Source organism: Sphaerodactylus townsendi, linkage group LG08 (assembly GCF_021028975.2).
Source record: "Sphaerodactylus townsendi isolate TG3544 linkage group LG08, MPM_Stown_v2.3, whole genome shotgun sequence".
NCBI lineage: Eukaryota > Metazoa > Chordata > Lepidosauria > Squamata > Sphaerodactylidae > Sphaerodactylus > Sphaerodactylus townsendi.
The window spans coordinates 80,528,499-80,548,158 of NC_059432.1; the positions used below are offsets into that span (position 1 = coordinate 80,528,499).

Here is a 19,660-nt window from a genome sequence, read left to right on the forward strand (position 1 = left end):
AACTCTGCAACCTGGGGTGTTCTTTAGATTTGTGGAAGGATTTTTCTTTTCTATTTGTTGCTCTTATATCTGGATTTAGGTATCACTGGATTTGGCCATGTCAAGAGTCTGATATATTGATACTTCACATTACAGTAGCTTTTGTGGGTTGTGTAATATGTTTACACGTGAATATACAGTGTATTAGTGCATGTACAGTTTCTGTCTATATTTTCAACTTAAAAAACCCCCAAAAGAATACATTCATCCCCCTAAGATCCATGTGTATACTAATTAACATGAATGGGATGTGAAAACACTGTACAATGAATTTATCCATTCAATACAAAATGTAATGCATGAATGTTCAGTTATTAGCTCAAGAATTATGTTCTGATAAAAAATGGACTGGTAGTACTTGTAGCCTGGATGCACTGACTTGCCTGAGGAGTTATGTGTTTAATGGCTCTTTAAAATAGATAAAGCATATGAGACATATTCCTGTATTCTGAATCACCCCAGTATCTGTGAATTAATTTATCATAGTGAGCCAAACATATATTTAAGCATTATTGTTACTGGAGGAAAATATAAAACAGCCTTGTAGTACATTAGTTGATATCATTTTCATGTATGTTGTGAGGTAAAAAATGCTTGGCATGAATCCAAGTGATGAGAATTGTGGTCCTGGGTTATTGTTATTAGTCAGACTAAAAGGAATGAGGAGCCAATTGTTGTGGTCCAAGCAAGGTGACCAAATCCTGAATACAGAAACAAAGGTTGGGGAGGGCAACTATACATTATTTATGCAGTAGTTTTCTTTGTCTCTGAGAAGCACTAATGCTAAAATAAAATAGCATCCTAGAGGAAAGAACAAATATCTGACTACAGTGCTTTCTAGTTGTTTATATTGAATAGTAGTTAGACATCTTATCCACCGTACATAGTTTTTGCCTTTTAGAATGGCAGGATTGCTCTGTACAGCAAATGCTCCCAAAATTTTCTTCAAAATTCTCGTCTGTGAATTTATTGGTGACTATTAGGGTTGCCAGTTATATCTCGGGAAATTCCAAGAGATTAGGGTTTATGCCTGAGGAAAACAGAGTTTGGGGAGGGGATTGATCACAGCAGAGATGTTGCATTTTCTGCAGGGGAACTGCTTTCTGTAGTCTGGAGATCAGTTATAATTCCAGAAGAAATCTCATCTCAAGGTTTGGAACTCTAGTGACTATTCTGAGATTTATATTCAATAAGTGGGCAAACGATAAAAATTTGGTGAAACTTTTAGAAAGAATCAAACATGACTCTCGGAATTCTTTGGAGTAAGGTTTGGGGAATGATCTAATAGATATGTGCAGGGATGGCGCATGGGGGAACTGTGCTTGGTGCGCGCGTGCGCCCTGCGCCCCTCCAAGCCCCCATCCGCTCCCAGAACGCCCCCGGAATGCCCCCACCATCCCCAAGAACACATCCACAGGGGCGCGTGCCCGGTGTGTCATGCACCCCTTCCCCCACCTCCACCGCCCCCTTGGTGCTATGCCTCTGGATATGTGACAGGTTTCAAGAAATTCTCAAGTTTCTGCTTGTGAAAGAGACTTCCAGCTTTTTCAGTACCACTTTAGTAACTAAAGTAGTCCTCTGGACTTAGTTTCACTTTTAAAGCACACCTTTTTAGGATAAGGTATGAAATAGGCCTTCTGTGAGCAGCCAATATATTGTGAACGTCAAAGTTACCTCTGGACTCAGCCTACTTTGACCAGCCTTTCTCTTCATCATGCTGTAAATTTATTTCTAATCATTTCTCTAGCTACTGTACTTTTTTCAATTTCAGTTCATCCTCACAAATTAATGATGGGTGACATCTAGCAATATGTGTCTGATTGTGGCAGTAGTATTTGCTTCTTCATGGCTTTCACTGTTCATTTTTGTACTAAATATACAGTGAATGGATCGCACGGCAGGAATGAAGAGGAAGAACACAAATTCCATTAATAGACAAAAAAATCCAGGCAATTGGACATGGTTTTTACACATGAAAATTACAGCTTTACAATTTTGAGCTCTCCAATATTGATATTCCATACTAAGTGACAGACGTTTCCAAGTGATATAGAAATGGGAGTGAATGAACAGAGAACAACTGCATATGAGACCATTCTTTTCCAGTGACCAATATTTAAGTGTAATTCTCTCTATTATCTGGCTCTTTATAAAATCATAGAATAGTAGTGATAGAAGTTAACCAATGAGACCCTGCATCCAAGTCTTCATTCACAGCAGGAATCCCACAAAGCATTTTGTTTCTTGCCCTGTGATACTCCTCTCTGCTATCATTCTAGCAATGGATACCTCTAGATTGGAAGCTCAATTCAACCTGAAAAAATCATTCTTGTACTATTCCTGCATTCCTTGTGTGTTTCAGAAAACATTTCAGTCAGTAGGCATAGTAAGTTTATCACAGTGGTTCGAATTCTTCTTGTGAAATGCTGCAGGGCTGCAGGAATTCCAAGATCAGGCAAAATGAAAATGCTTAAGAATATGCAAACTCTTGCTTAACAAAACATGGTTTATTTCCATCAAAATTGGTTGGATTTGCAAAAGTCACTGGCAAGTCAGGAGTCTGCAAAACCCACTCAGAACATCATTTGTCTTATCCAAACGTTGTTTTCTTTTTCCCCAGAATTCCTTCATGTTTGTGAAGAGAACCAGATTCACCTTGCCATCTTATGTTGGATAGAATTTGGTGGCAGTACTATTACTGGTCACTTCCTGTGCTCACCAGTAAAAAATATTTGAATCCATTTCAAGAGGACCATTTCCTTGCCAGTTTGCCATAGATATTCAATCACTTATCATATATATATATATCTAATTCCCAACTGTCCCCCTGCCTTTAGATACTTAAATCCACAGGTAGTGAGCCCATTTTCCCCCAACAGGTTTATCTGCAGACTTGGGTGGGGGGCACCCTGGATCTGAAAGAAAGTATAAAATGAAAACAGGGAGGGGTTAAATCTGCCAATTAAAAAAAAGCATTTTCTGGGCACGCACAGAGGATATACTTACTGTTGTCAGTTGACTCGGTGGTGGCAGAGCCCAGATGACACTGGCAGACCTATCTGCTTGGGTGGTGGCACTCAGAAGCCATTGGCAGGCCCATCTGGCTGCAGCTGGGATAGAAGGTGATCATGGAGGGTCAACCTTGAGCTGGCTACCTAAAAATGATTTCCATGAAAAAAAAAGGTTTTGTGCCTTTGTGTACATTTTCCGCAAAAGTAGTAAAAGGAGCCTGGAGGTGATGGTTTTTACTCCCCCTGGCCAGTGCATCTGGAAATTGTAGCCCTTTCTTCTTGGAAATAAATAATAATCCCCTCCCACTTCAAAATGATTCTGTAGGGGTTCCATATTCTTGTTGTCTGAGGAACTCTATTAGGGTGAGATACAAAATTATGGACAAAGGCTGTACTAGAAACATAGGTGACTTTTTTTTACATAACCTTGCCCTGTCATGCCCTTGTTTTATGGGCAATCCATATCATAAAAGGAAAAGGTATGGAGATAACAAACGATAGTGCTGGTTTCCTCTGGCAACACTCCTTATATTCTGAGGATAATACACTAGGAAAGGAAATGTAGCTCAGTGCAAAACTGCTGGGATTGCTCAATTTTTGAGTACTTCACTGTTGGATATATAATGAACTGTGGGGAAGCCTGTGAGACATGCAATTACTATGGAAACTAGAGTCCACAACGACACATTAAAAATAATACTTTTCAAAAATTTCTCAGTTGTTTTCCTTTTCATTTCTACTTCTGCAACCTGTATCACCAAAGATGTTTTCAATGGCTTTTGTGTTTCCAAGGTTTTTATCTGTTGAGTTATCACATTACCTTCTGATCCCAGATTGGGTGGAATCATCTAGAGTCTTAGATTATAACAAAATGCACAAAAATATGAGTGTCAGTGAAATCCTAAGTACAGTTATACCCTTCTAAGTCCATTGAAGTCAGTGGGTTTATAAGGGTGTAACTCTTCTTAGGATTTCCCAGTGTATCCCCCCTACACCAGTAGTGCAGTCTAAGCCTTCCTTTCAGACACAGGCTAAACTATATGATGTCACTTTTTTTGCAGTGATATATTCTTGGTGCTTTGTGTGAAATCCACAACTATGGGGAATAGGATAATGACTGGGTGCTGAATTAGAAACTGTATTTAGGCCACTGAACTTAGAACGTGGGAATTGAAGCTACTGACTATAATCCAAAGAAGAGAGCTCACCCCCAACATTTGGATTTCAGTTTCCTATAATAGTAACAGGTTACATGGTTTTAATTCTTTATTTAAATCCCATTGTATAGGATCCTACCATTTCAAACATTTAGCACAGGGTGATCTCCCCACTATTCCAATGTATTTTATTGCTATAAATCTATTTTCCTATGACATAACTGGCTGTTATAACAATTAAAACATAATGGGTTGCAATTGGCTTGAGCTTTAATACCTTTGTAGGATTGAATCCAAACATGTGGTTTTTCTGGTTTTTCCATTAGAGGAGAAATGTTTGCAATTTTTTGGATCCAATAGCCTACATGCCTTTTCTGCTCAAGCATTAACTGTTCAGAGACAAGATGGACAATAGTGTAATGAGTACCCTTCTTTTTTGACTCACTATGCACATATAAAGAAATATATCTTACTCAAAACTAAATCCCCCAAACTTCCTTTGAAGCAGAGGTCCAACTAGACAAGATGGACATTCTTTAGTTTGTCCCAAGAATACAAGTCCATTTTATAGAGTGAGTTCCCATCCAGGAATTAATTTAAACTGTGTTGTGGGGACCTGATTGCAGCCTGGACTACGACGGCATGGGGAAAGAGAATATCCTGCCTAATGGCTGTGCAATTTTTTTCTTTCCAAAAATGATGTTCCAAAATTTTCTTTCCAAAAATGAGGAACTTATTTGCTGAAACCCCCAGTGCTATTCTGGGTTGACAACTAGTGCAGTGGAGAGGAAGGCTCTCCTCCTCCCCGCATGCTGCTGTGGTCCCAGTTAGAACTGGACCTCTGCAACAGTGTTTAAAGGAGTTCCCAAGAGAGAATTCACGCTCTGAAACTGTGGTACATTCCCGGGGTGGGGACTCAAAGGCACCTTTCCTGTCTGGTTTGGCCCAGAGATATGCCTGCATAAGACTCAATCTACTCCCAGAGCACCTTCGCCCTCCCTTTAGGACTGTGCTGTTAAGTGTTCCAATAGGACATTGCTTAGCAGATCTTGGAAGTGTTACTACTGATTTGTCAAGTTTCCAAAGACTCCGGTCAACTCCACTTCACGTGCAGCCAAAATCACATCTGTGAATGCCTTAGGCACATCTCAGTGACCACATGCACATAATTTGCTTTTTGAGCTAATATGTATGTTTTGCTAATCATTCCCCAACAAACTCATTTCCTACTACAGATTCTGATACTAATGCTGTGTAAGGTGATGATATGATAAGATACTGATGAGCAGATTAGGCAGATCGCAGCAGGAGCACATTTTATTAGAAATGGTTATCATAAGAATATTGATATGCTGTCTGCACAAAAAAGCCTGCTTTAAAAAATCTTTTACAGCTACCAAAATTCTCAGTTTGAAATGCTGTGATTTGCTTGGTAACAGTGAAAGAACACAGTGATATCGGTTTAATTACAGTAGATCTGTGATGCTCAGATTAATCTCCAAGGAGATGGATGGGACATGTTGTGGTGCTCTTCTTTACATAGTTGATGCCTTTCTGAATGCTGCCACTGCAGATTTGTTTAAGGGAGAATTGGTTTCAGAACTTATTCTTTATGCCGTTTAATTGGTGAAAGTAATTATACTTTTCAAGTAAAAAAATAAGAAATGTATTCATTATATTTGCTACATTGCAGCAAAATGATAAACTTTCTATGGTTGACATTTTAAAATATCAATTTATTGATAACAGTGACCATATTGATCTCTTTTGTATGGTATCAGTGATTTTAAATGTATTGTGTAGGTATACTACTCATGGAGAGACATGGGTTCATTCTGCACAACACAAATAAAATATCTTCAGGACATTTTTTTAAAAGTGCTTTGGATTGGAATTCCACACAGTGTTTCCCCACAAACGTTGGGGAAAAAAGTGTTGTATTTCTTTTTCCCCAAGTTGTTGTCAAAATGGTCCCTGCTTACTGTGCAGAAAGTGGGGAATCTTTTATTTTTCCCATTCAACATTTAAAGTGCTCTCACTTTTGTTTTTGCTTCTTCCGTCCACCATTTTGTGTTGCTGCAGAGATCCTCCATGCAGCTAGCCATCTGATGAAAGTTTCCCATAGCCAGCCTAACTAGTTTTATCTTCCATTCATGCTTTCCCCCTCTTTTATCCGGCACCTTTAAATGTTTATATCAATATGTTGATATCTCGATATAATAATAACAGAGAGGGCTTTTCCAAGAATAATACAAGCAGGGTCTTTCTTGGCTCCACCCCGCTTCTCCCACTTTGCTTTCACCCTCCCTGGTGATTGCAAGGGCTTTTAAAAACTTTATTTTAAACCAGCTTTTCTTTTAAAACAAGCTTCTCTTTTTTCCTGCTGCAGTAGCAGTGGCAGGAAAAGTGTGTTTGTGTGGGTTGGTGGGTGGGTGGAAAGGGTAGGGGGAGAGATCTGTGCCTTTAATGCTGATTTGATGGGCAAAGTTAAGAGAAACAGAAGCTGAGAGCTGGCAGAGTTCAGCAGACAAATTGTACTGTGGGGCTGTCTCCTCATGAGTAAGCAGAGAAATATGAGGATGCCCACTAGATGCCCAATGCACAGTGAAGAGTGGATCCAGCCTAGTGGCTAGTCAACAAAAGCCTGTTAGTGCCTGAAAGCATCAAAGAAAATGTTATCTACTCTGTAAAGCCATAGTAGTTTAAATTTATGGGCCTCAGCTAGGTTTCACCTTTGTCTACCTCGAGCCCTGTGTTGTGTTCCTTTGAACCAACCTGTAAATAAATAAATTTTCTTAGTTGTTCATATACTAATCATGCCTCTGTGATCTTAGTAATCTTCTTGAGCACCACAAAACTTACCTCACAGCAGCCAACCCAAAGCCTATACACTTACCACCTGTAGAACATTTTATAACTGAGGAAGACGTTTATAGTTCAAAACAAACCTAGATCCCCAAAATCACAGGAACTTGTGTGTGTCCCCTCAGTCGAAAAAAAAAGGCTTGTCACAGTTTTTAAACAGAAAATATAATTTTGGGTAATCTTTAAACAAAACTGGCTCCAAAATGGTAGGAATCAACTGTAGTCGACCCACGTGGTCAGCGTAAGAACGAGACGAGACGCGGAGATAACATCTGGTGGAGATCGCCAGCAGCGGGAGCCCGGAGGTCCGTGTTCCTAGCGAGTCTCCCGCGTGCTGGTTCCTGGCACCTTTTATTGTTATTCTATCGGGGGCGTGTAGGAGGGAGGACCGGGGGGAGTTCCGGGAGAGCGGGAGGCGGGAGGTCGGGAGATCATCATGTGATGCATGATCTCACCTGGCTACGTGCGGAGAGGAGCGTAAGCGTCTGAGCCTAATCCTCACCTGGGGGCAAGACCATTGTCCCTGCGCCCGGTGATTGAGCCAGATAGTTCATGACCCGTGACTCATAGGGGGATGAGGAGTGGGGGTGCGGTGCGACCAGAAGGCCGTAGGTCCGTTGGCGTCCCAACGTTCTACCACGGTGCTGCTGGGTCAGCAGTGCATTACTACAATCAACATAAAATTTATGTACAGTATATTCAAGGGTTTAATACAGGGCAAGCTACTCATTGACTCCTATAAGCACACTTTAATGGCTTCAACAGATACCCTCATTAGTTTTGGTGTATACGCAGATAAGGTCTTCTGAGAATTTTTTTTTTAATTTCTATCCATGATTATCAATACTTTCATTTTTTAGGGGAAACAGAAAAAAGGTGGTTTATATTTAAACTTTCTATTGACATTTTACCTTTATAAATTAAAAGGTAGGAGTTTAATTGTCCCTTACACATAATTCTCTTCATCCTAGGAGGTTAAATTGCATAGTAAATTAACTCTGTGTGGAGGCCTCAAAAGCTGGTAAACATCTGAGGCAGAATGGAAAGTGTTATTTTTTTAAATTGGCCTTTCCCCTCATACTCTGAGCAAATAATGAAAAGAAATGCCACAACATAATTTCATATCTCAACTTATCCTTACAAAGGAAGGAGAAAACGATTTCATACAATAGTGGATGACAAGGAGCATGCTGAAATTCTGGAAAAGACTGCCATGCATCGTTTGTGTACGTCTGAAAGCTATGCTGAGCTTTTGTGCTTCACAAATTCTGCATTTCATAAGTGCCTTCTAATCTCAGTCTGTTTATTCAGTTAGGGTGCCATCAAACTATTTTAAGAATTGAACCTCTTAGTTTGGGGGCAGTGCGGTGAAATAACTGCCATTATTTTCCACATTACCTCATTTAAAAGTATTAATAATCATATGGTTGTAGAACTCTGTTAAAACTGTTAGCTAGAAATTACTCAAGGTCATTTTACCACCTGGAAATAATCACCCATTGTTTGCTTGTTTAAAAAAAATGGAGGGCTTCCTTTCTCCAAATGAATGCGGCCAATCCTTGAAAACATTTGAGATGGACAGTTTATTAAGCTGACTTTTCCCCCCCCCCTCAGGGAATTCAAAGATGAATGCATGGGTGACCAGACTATGAACTATGGGGCTTCAGTAAGGTTGCTGCATGTGTGTCTTATCCAGGACCCTGAGAGCATAATATGATAGTCTCACAGACTGCTTTCTGGAAACTGATTGCTGCTGTTTTTTAAATGCCTAACTTAGTTTGGAAAACAGCTATTCTTTCTTATAAGCAGTTGGCTGTGAGCACAAATAGTCAAATGATAGAAACTGGATTATGTTAGCTTTGTTCTAAGAACGGGTCGGGTTCAGCAATATGCAAGCACAAATCAGCTCACATCGTTGTCCTCACCTCTTTTTTCCCCACTCACAACAACTCTGTGAGATAGAATGTGTTAAATTCTCTGTGAGTTAAGAATGTGTTCATTGGCTCAAGCTGACCCAGTCAGCTTCAAAAGTATAGTGGGAATTCAAACCTGGTATTTTCAGACCCCAGTGTGAAATGCTAACCTCTACACCACATTTGCTTTCATGGAGTGGTTGCTGTTGAATAGTAAAATGCGCCCCGGGCTTCAGCCCTGGCAGCGCTGTTGCAGCGGGGGAGGAAGGAGTGGAATGCCTCCTCCCTGCCGGCTGGCCCAATATCTGTCACATGGCCGGGTACCGGCACATGACAGGGGCCAGGCAGTCCGTAAAGGGGGCTGAGCCAGCCGGGATCAGCCTCTTTCAAGGCCCAGGAACTCCGAAGCCCCTCCCTTCCCTCCCTCTAGAACGGTTTTGGTTATGTTCAATGGTATTATACTTTTGTCACAGTTCACTGGGTGGTTTGGGCATAAGAGCACATCCTATTTGGGAAGGCAGTAGCTTGCATGCCAGACCTTCCCACATCGGGGGCCTCCATATGAGGTCTGAGGTGGTGATAGAGCTCGTGAGGGCAAGCCTTGGGGTCACGCCGAGAGCTCGCTGCCCGACAGGAAGGGGTGTCACAAATTGGGTTTTCATCCATGTGGCACCTAGTAACTTCCTGTTCCAGTCCCTTGGGGGACGTGCCGGACAGGGGTTCTGTCCGAAGGGCCTAAGGGATCAGCTGGGGCTGCCCTATAACGAGGTTCAGCGGTTCACTGCCTGGGGGCCAGGATGTGCTCTGTTATGCTCGCCCAGCTTCAAGGTTGTTATACTGTTAAATAAATAGGGCTGCGGCCCATTTAATTTCCAACAAATATATTGTTATCTTATTAATGCAACGAGTCTCCGCACCTCCGCACGCAACAAGCAGCCATTCAAGTAACATTGTAGCAAGTTTCCTGGTGATTACTAATGGGCTTGACACTGATTAATCTTCCCTCAAAGATCAAAACATCCCTGGAAAAGGCCCTGCCCCAACTTTTTACTGACAGAAACCAAGGCTTGAAAGCTGGCAATAGTGTTGTGGTTGTCTAGCAATAACTACTGATTGACAGCATTCATCTCTTTTAATAAACATGTGCTGCTTATATAATTTCAGAGGGTTTTAGACCTCCAATGCATTGGTTATTCCATATTTTTCTATATACCTGGGACTTTTCTTAGGTTTATGGAAAGATCTATTCATGACTTCTAGATTTAAGTATCCAGCAGATGTGGCCTCATTGAGAGAGACAGTGTCAAGCAGTTCCAGCAAAAAGATTCACATTCCAGCCACTAATCCTCCCAGCAGAGGAGTTAATACTAAACAGGCCATTTGCTGCCACTACTAGATATGTACATTTAGATCTGCTTACCTTCATCTGTTCTTCACTGCCCAAATTAGATATTGGTAAGACATCTCAAAAGAGGTGGCTGCTTCTTTTCATTCTGCACACTCAAAAGAAGTTGTCTGGTGAACATCTTAAAAAGAGGCAGCTGTTGATATGCTTTCCAGACAACAAAGGCATCAGAGGGGGAAAGAGGCCGTTTCCTGCTCAGCTGTTTTGCTCTCTGGTCAGTTTCACCCTCAGCTTGCATTTGACATTTTTTGTGCTGCTGAAAAGATTCTCCCTGCTGCCATTTGCTGAAGGTTGCCCCAGGACATTTGCTCTGCAGGCTCCGATCCTGGGTGCCTTTTCATCCTGAACAGTACACAGCCCATCCTGCCAATTCTGGCAATATATAGTTTTTTTGCTATTTTTTTTTACTTTTGGTATGTTGTCTGAGAAGATTTGCAGACACAAATTTGAGAATCTTAGCCTCTCAAGAGACTTGTGTACTTCCCATTGAAAAGTATTGGGTAGATCTGCCCTCTGAGGACCGACAGATTTTTGTTTTTTCCCAGAAAATGTCCTGGGGCAACCTTCAGCAAATGGTGGCATGGAAAATCCCCTCAGCAGGGCATAAAATGTCAGGCACTAGCTGAGGGTGAAACTGACCAGAGAGCAAAATAATCGGGTGAAAAACATAAGATGCCTCCAGGGCTCTGCTTTCCACACAGCCAGGCAGAAGACATCTTGCAGGTGGCTTACAGAAAAAAGGTACCTTTTAAAGTGTTCTACAAAAAAGGCACCTTGAGCAGAAATACGGAGTCTTGAGGTTGTGTTGGGGGAAAAGCTGTGTGGAGCTCCTCCCCAAGACACCTTTTTTTTCATCCTCAGGGTGTCTTATTTCTGCTGTGCGGAATGAACCAATGTTGGCTCTGAAATGAGGTTACGTCACAAAGGCCTTTTGGTGAAAGACCTCCTCTCCCCCTGCTGGTCTTTCCTCCTTCCACTCATCTGGGCAATGGGAAAAAGTTTGCAAAGTTTGCAAAAAGGGGGGGGATTACATAAATTCCACTAGGTCTAGTCCAGCATCCTGTTGCCCTCCCCTCTTCATTCAAGTGATATTCAGTAGTACACTGTATTTGTTCCTAGGCGTTCTGCTTTATCATGGGTATTAGCTTTTGAGAATCCTGCCATTCACAAGAAGAATCCTGGATGGATCACAAAACATTTCCTTTTTTAATTGAGAAGATCGATTTTCTATTTTGATTACCACCATGCATTTATCATGAGATAAGTTGCTTTCAGGTTATATTATACCTGTCCATGTAGTCTTTGTTATCACATGTAGACTTTTATAACCCATAAAGGTGGCCTGTGTTTTTTCATAAAGGCGGCCTGTGTTTTTTCATAAAGGTGGCCTGTGTTTTTTCATCCATTCTATGTCACATTTACATGAAACCATGTTGGAAACTAGAGTTGGCTCCCAAGAAACCATCTGCATAATTGTGCTCTTGACCTATGGATAAATTTATATTTTCAGTTCTTTCTGATTCCATATATTGGGTTGGATCTCACAGTTTTGTTCTGCCAGTGATGGTGCTTTCCTCCAGTGTAAGGGGTCTTAATTCTGACATGCACAGAACAGGGATAATGATGTCAGAGGAAGTTTCCTTACACTGGAGGAAGACAAAGCGCTTCCTCTGTACTTTTCTTTGGAACTCATCCAGGCAACAGGAAAGAGAGTATGTGACAGCCTTATAAAATTATTGGATATTTTGTATATTATTATGGAAAGTACTCTGCTATTATGAAGAGATAGGCCTCAGTTGTCTGCTCACTCAACTTTGTCAGTTCCCTGAAAGCTGACTAGCTGTTGGTGCAGATTTCAGATCTGCTTAGGCCATTGCAAGGGATTGGCTGTTTGACTGGGACCCAGACAGCCTCCTGTCCCTCACAGGGAACTTGGGGGTGACACAGTCGCTTCAGCCACATTTGTGTGTGTGTGAGACTGAGAGCACAAGAGTGCACATGTGCATATGTGGGCATGCTTAAGGATAGCTATATCTTTACATTGGAAAATAGACAAGGAGGATATTTTACGTATTTATTTTATTCACTTCATTTGTATCCCATTTTTTCTTCCCAGTGGAGCCCTTTTGGGCTTACAACACTCTGCCCTTTTGTATTCTATCATCAGAATAACTGTGAGGAGTGTGTGTGACTGACCCACGGTTGCCCAGTAAGCTTCCCTGGCCAAGTAGAAATTTGAATCTATCCCAAATCCTACATCCAACATCCTAAGCACTGCATCATGCATAACTATTAGATACTTATAAAATCATAAATACAGTAGAGATAATACAGTAGAATATGCACATTTTTACTCAGAGCTAGGCAGACCTTTGTTCTGATCCAGTATTGCATAGGTGTCCCTATCAATAAAAAGGCACAAGTGCAATGTGTAATATCAAGTGTGATTTCCTGAGCAAGCTATTCATGAGAGCTGGAGTTCCCAGCATGCATGGAATGTTTTTCTTGCTTGCTAAATGTCAAAGTACTAATGCAGTGTTGTGCTTTCTACTTTAATAGAGATTGCAAAAAAAAAATCTTTTCATTGCCTGTGGGACATTGCAAGGCATCCAACCCATGCACACATGAACTGGTGACAAGTAAATGTGCAGAAAAATTGCCTACATCTTTCATTAACTTTTCAGAGCTTTTGTTCCGTGATTAATATGAACTAAATTCTGTTTTGCAATATTCCAGTACTGTTCTTAATATTCTGCAGAAGAAAGTAATTATTCAGGTTGGTCCTGAATAACAGCAAAGTACATAGCAGGTTCATTTAAATAATGAAATTACCTTTGTAAAATATTTATAACCCATACTTCTGGGGTGATGGGGGGGTGGGAAGAATTATATATATGTGTGTGTTGTGTTGCTAAAGGTAAACACCAGCAAAAGAAGGAGCATGAATATCCTGTAAAGGGCTGAGTTAGGTGGGGAGATATGGGGAGAGAAAGACATTTTCCATATAGTATACTAAGGCAAGGTCAGCTGTCCTTTGAGCCACTAATTGCATTTAGTGGTCTTTGTATGAGCATCAGATACCTAATAAGGAAATGGCAAGCACTGCTATAGTGCATATCAAAGCATGTTATCTTCTCTTTTCTTATTATATAGCATAATGCATAAATGAAAACAGATGAATCACAGAATTAGAAGGGGGAGAAGAGGGGAAAGACCTTTTCACTGAACAAGAGGAAAGTAGACCCGGACAGGACCTGAAGGTCATCTCATACAATCCCCTGCACTTCATCTGATCTCCCAATCTAAACAAAGCAGTCTTCTTAGTCCACGTTATCCAGTTTGTAGCAGAAAGTGGCATGGGTATGAAGCACACCAGGCACCTGTCAAGATGCATCTGGATGACTCCAATTTATGTAATTGAATGCACTGTTTGCAATCCCTGCAGTTCAGATCTGTAGGTTCCTCACCCCACTCTGATCTCCCTCAAGAAGCTAACAAGGATTGCCAGATGAACAACAGAAGCCCTGCAGTCGATGTGGCTAGCTCATTGTAGTAATCATAAAGGTGTCCAGTGGAATATATTTGGGATGCATACCGGAGACACATGATTGGTACATGTATGCTGTTCACACATCATATGAACAGATAGTGTGATACTGATGTATAGGTGGCAAAACACCTAAGTTAAAAATTCAAGATGTTATGATGCTATCTTATATTGTCAGATTGTTGTAACTCTCTAGAATCTGAGGCAGAGAAAGTCTTTGCCAACACCAGCTAGCACTTGATATCCTTTAACTATCAAACCTGGGTCTGTGTGTATACAAAGTATGTGGTCTGTCATTGAACCATAATGCAATTTTCACTTATTGTAATTGTGGCGGAACGGGCTTGCTTTTGGCTAGCAGGCCCTATTTCGCACTCTGCACACCCCCAGGAGTTACCGACTTTTCCTGGGGAGGGCTAACTTTCTCTTTGGGTATGCTGCCACCACCTGATCATTTGAGGATTGCCTGCTGGGGAAGATCAGGATTTCCCAGCTTCCTTTCCAACTGCATGAGGCCCCTGCCTCAGTTTCCCCTTGGTTCCCCTTTCCTGGGTTCCACAGGGTAGACTGAAGATCCTGGAGGAAAAGCTGCTCAGCCTTCTTCTACCTCCTGTTTAAATAGCAGGTCCAAGACAGTAGGGCATAAGTGGTACAGAGAACTTCCCTCCACAGCTAAGGTTTTAAAAAGTATTTATTAAAAAGAAAATGATTACCGTATGTTTCCAGCAATAATAATCTCAGATTTAGTAATAAGCTAAAATAAAAGGAGATAAAATCTAAATCCTCTTTTCCTATCACTAATACATACCCTACTAAAGATGGTAGGAAAGCAGGGTAGGTCCCAAAGCTTAAAATGTTGCCATTGGCAAAGAGCTCACATTACCTGGCTGAGCACATGGTCCAGAAAATGGCTGCTGCCTTCCCAGTTCAGGCAAGAGCTCTGCTCCCCTCCAGAGAGACCTGAGCCAAGAGACCTCGCCCCTCTCTTCCCCTCAATTTATCAGATCCCAGACCCCACCCTCCTTTGACCAGGTCAGGCTGGGTCAAGATATCATTTCCCCCTAGGTCAGGTAGCATTTCCTGATGTTTCTCTGGGATTTCTAAGTCCTCCAAATCTCTGGTACCTGGTTGGAGAAGGAGAGGATGAAAGAAAAAGGAAACGGAAGGGGGGGGGGGGAGAAGCCATTTCTCCACAGTAATCCAAATATATTTTCTGATGTGCCAGCAAACTTGATTGATTTTGTCTAAATACTATATTGCTAGATGGACAGTTTCTGTTAAAGGATGTGAAGAAATACTGAGGTTAATTCACTCTAAATATGTTATCTAAATAACAGATAACATTTTTATAACTATACAGTATTTTCATAAACATGTTTCTTGAATATGTGTTTTGCTTTCTTCACAGCGTCATCAAAACCAAGGCCTCACAGTGATGAATATACTAAGAAGATTCCACCCCCTAAGCCAAAACGGAATCCAAACACTCAGCTAAGTGCATCTTTTGATGAGACATACATCAAAAAGCATGCCCCCACAAAATCATCTCTAAGTCGAGATGCCTCCTTGTCACAGGTCAGCAGTCCTGCTCCAGACACAGAGGAAGAAGAACCTGTTTATATCGAAATGGTTGGGAATATATTAAGAGATTTCAAAAAAGATGAGGAGGACCAAATTGAGGCAGTATATGAGGAAATGAAGTACCCCATCTTTGATGATGGAGGCCAAGATTCAAAATGTCCATGTGAGTATGACCATCACAGCTGTTCTTCTCAGTGTGCTACTCCCACAGTGCCTGACCTTGAATTCTCCAAGTCCTCAGTGCCATCTACTCCCAAGGGTGTGCTTTGTGATATTCCCCCACCATTTCCAAATTTGCTTTCTCATAGACCTCCACTCCTGGTTTTTCCACCTGCACCAGTGCAATGCTCCCCAAATTCTGATGAATCTCCTCTAACACCTCTGGAAGTCACCAAGCTTCCTGTGTTAGAAAATGTGTCTTATATCAAACAGCAAGCTGGAGCTTCTCCATCTTCACTGCCACCTCACACTCCAAGTCATCAAAAACTGGAGAAAGACCAGTCAATATCTCATGGAACTAGTACTCCAGGGCACTCCTCTTCACCTCCGCATCCTTCTACCTTATACAGAACACAGTCTCCACATGGCTATCCCAAAAGCCACTCTGCCTCTCCCTCTCCTGTGAGTATGGGTCGGTCACTTACCCCCTTAAGTCTCAAAAGACCTCCTCCTTATGACTCTGTACATTCAGGAAGTCTCTCAAGAAGTTCTCCATCAGTGCCTCATTCTACAGCCAGAAACATATTGCAAGATGGGGGGAAAATGGTAAATGCCTCAATCAATACCTATGGGTCATCATCGCAGAGTGGTTCACGTTCTAGAACGCCTACCAGTCCTCTAGAGGAATTAACTAGCCTTTTTACCTCAGGACGAAGCTTACTGAGGAAATCCTCGAGTGGAAGAAGATCTAAAGAGCCTGCAGAGAGTAAGTGTTTCAGATCATGTTTTCCCATTTTTTTATCAACACTGAAATTAGTGTCATAAGTTATCAAATCAAGCCAATGAAAATAACCAGATCACTCCACACCACAAATTATGATTGCATTAATCCTGAAGCTAGAAGGCAACAGACAGGGTTTGTATTTTGCATTTTAAAAAAATCAGTAGCTCTTCAATTTCAAACATTGATTAAACTGTATTAGACTTGGTGATTTGGTAAAGTCGACTCTAAAAACTCTACAAAAAACTTTGTTTGCCATTGTTGGGTCTGATTGGGCACCGAATATCAAACCGGGCAAAAAAATCTCAAGCCAAATACTGTAAAACCATGATAACTTGAACCACTAACTGGGTTATTGTGTTTTGTCCATTTAAAATTTAAAGGGACTCTTCCAGAGCAACTAGCTGCTTGGAGTCCTTTTAAACCAGCTTGAAAAAAAATTCAGGCCAGAGAATCCCCCCTCCCTATTTATTTTTCTGGTTATCTCTTCTAGGCATTTTGGTGGGAGCTTGGGAGCTGCTTAAAGTCCACCCCTCCTGCATTACTGAAGGAGGGCTGGCTGTAAGTCTCCTTTTTACCCTGGCAGTCTTCTCTGGATGCCCTGTGGGTTGGTTTCCAGGGCAACAAGTGGGAGAGCTCTCTGGAGATTCTCGCCCAGCCAATGGCTGGCATGAAATTCTGCAGGGAGAGTTTCTGCACCTTTGCAGAGGTGGGTGGGGGGAAGGGAAAAGAAAGCTACCACTGGCCCCTGGGGCCTCAGTATACAAACTGTGGGTTGGGGGGGGGGGGTAATCATACAAGATTCTTAAAACTTTTTATTCCCTGAGATATTTTCAAACTTCTGGAGTTTCAGTGCCTGAGTTAAACAGTCTAAATTACAGAGTGCTGGTCCTGGCCAGCCCATTCTGTTTCACCAGACTGAAGTTGAGTCATTGTTCAAGATTTCCATTTGGCTCTCTTGAACTTGTCCTCCCTCTCTCTGGTCTTTGGATATCCTGTCTTAATAGGATACCACCAGGGGCCTGCGTGGAGAAGACACCAAAGGGTTTGACTAACTGACCCAGTTTAATTTTAAAGAAATGTTTTACTTTTTAAATTTTAATTGTGGTTTGTTTGACTTGTTTCTGTTTGAGCTCGGAAGTGAGTTGGGGTAAGGAGGCTGAAAGCTTAGGCTCATTCCGCACAGGCAGAATAATGCACTTTCAAACTGCTTTCAGTGCTCTTTGAAGCTGGGCGGAATGGCAAAATCCACTTGCAAACAGTTGTGAAAGTGGTTTGAAAACGCATTATTTTGCGTGTGCGGAAGGGGCCTCTGCCACAAAGGCCTAGGACCCAGGGTCCAAAGCACAGGCTAAATCACATATAAACCTAATTTTTTAACCTGTTTATGTGAAAATTTCCTTAATGGAAAAAAAACCTTCTTTTTACTAGCTCTTCCCCTTCTCTTAAAGTTATGTAATCAACTGTTATTGTGTTTTTTAAATGTTCTGCATTGCTGATTTAAGGTTGCTGTAATGTGGTGTTAAGGTTTGTGGAGAGAACTTTCAAGTTTCAAGTTAAATCTCCCCCCACCCCACTCCCAATTTGGGTGTTTTTGCATTTTCTTCTGCTTCTGTTCTTGTTGTGCTTGGGTTTGCTGCTGTTTGAAGATTTTTTAATTAACGTTTCCCACAGCTGAATTCCTGCATTTGCTCTTTTTCCTGGTGTTTATGTGTTTACTGTTTTGTGGGTGTTTTCTTACAGATTTTTAATTGCCAGATAGTGCACTTCTAATATTCAGATTTCGTTTCCCAAACTCTGGTTTTTCCTTCCTGCTTCTCCTGTGTCTGCAGGGGTTTGTTTGGTTTTCTGGCTGGTGTTGTTGTGGTCTGGGTGGGCCTGTGGGTCTTTCCACGTTAGTTTATAGGGGGGGTTGCCGGGGGAGGGGGGTTGCTGAGGATTGTTGTGGTGATATTTCTGGATTCTCTATACTTGAGCCACAGTTTTCCCAAATATTAGATTTAATTAGAGGCTACTTGAGAAGAACTTGATAGGGTTCATTCGAGTTTTTCATTTAATTCAGCACTGCAGGGTATCAGTCTCCTGCTTAATAGGATATTAGCAGGTCAAATAAGAGTGAAAGTTCTGGGTTTGCAAACAGTTTTTTGTAAAATGGTTTGGTTGATGTAAGGTATAAAGTTGTTTCTGGGAAGGCATTGGGAAGGGAGGGCATGCCTCTGCTGTTCTCAAGAAGGGAAAAATGCCATTTTTACCCTCCATTTGAAACAGTGAAAGGAGGTGTTGGGCTCACTGTTATGCTCAGCTGGCACTGTGCTGGAGATTTAATTGGGGGCAGCTCTGGTGAGACTTGCATGGGGGCACTAAATTTGACACAAAGCTGCTGGTGACTCTCCTCAAAGGAACCACAACAGTTTGTTGAAGTGCGGTTGTGGGAGGGGGTCCCACGGTATTTTGAACCAAGCAAAGGAAAACTTGGTGCCCATAGAATAGGACCTGTACCCACTCAAACTTCAGCTAAGTTAGTTGGTTCCTGTGAGGATAGTTGCCAGCTGCTATGTGGCAAATTTGGGCCTCCTATGCAAAACAACAGCTTTACCAAATCTCTGGCACAGTGCATTTTGAAGCCTGAAAAGGGCACAGTTGGGGGAGGGGAGGGACTTCAGTGGGATATAATGCCATAGGGCCCACCTGCTAAAGCAATCATTTTCTCCAGGTGAGATGATCTCTATAGCCTGGAGACAAGTTGTAATAGCAGATCTTCAGCCACCTGTTAGAAGCTGACAACCCTAGTTTTTCTCAAAAGCTGGAGAGCCTTTCTCTCTTTCTGCTTAACTGCAGCCACCACCAGGCCTTTGTAGGAATTCCCCACTGTGAAGGCCAGCCCTCCCCCCTTTCCCTTCCAATTCTGAGCCCTTGCCTCTGTCTCTGCCACTATCTGGCATCTGGCTATCTCAGGGACAGATTTACTGCCCTGTGTACCAGTGAGGGAATAGCCACATGCGAAATGACTGTCCCTCCCCTTCCTCCTGGTGCTCCTTTTAAAATAGGATGTCCAAGATGGTGGAGGTCTATGTGAAAGCACAGAGAACCACAACCAGTATAAAGCATTTATTAAAACAAAAGTGTTAGCATTCTCTCAGCACAGCACCAGATTAAGCAGGGGATGCAAAAGAAAAGGGTAAAATGGAATTCCTCTGTCTTT

General features: G+C 41.8%; 1 protein-coding gene across 5 annotated transcripts in view; it reads left to right on the forward strand.

The window, feature by feature from the left end:
• The window catches only part of NYAP2 (neuronal tyrosine-phosphorylated phosphoinositide-3-kinase adaptor 2), a 197,520-nt gene that overhangs the window by 105,338 nt on the left and 72,522 nt on the right, over positions 1-19,660 (forward strand). For all 5 annotated transcript variants that reach the window (XM_048505725.1, XM_048505721.1, XM_048505723.1 and 2 more), the window contains exon 4: positions 15,346-16,443. In XM_048505725.1, the coding sequence (XP_048361682.1) occupies positions 15,346-16,443 (1,098 nt within the window). The remainder of the gene's footprint in view (positions 1-15,345; positions 16,444-19,660) is intronic.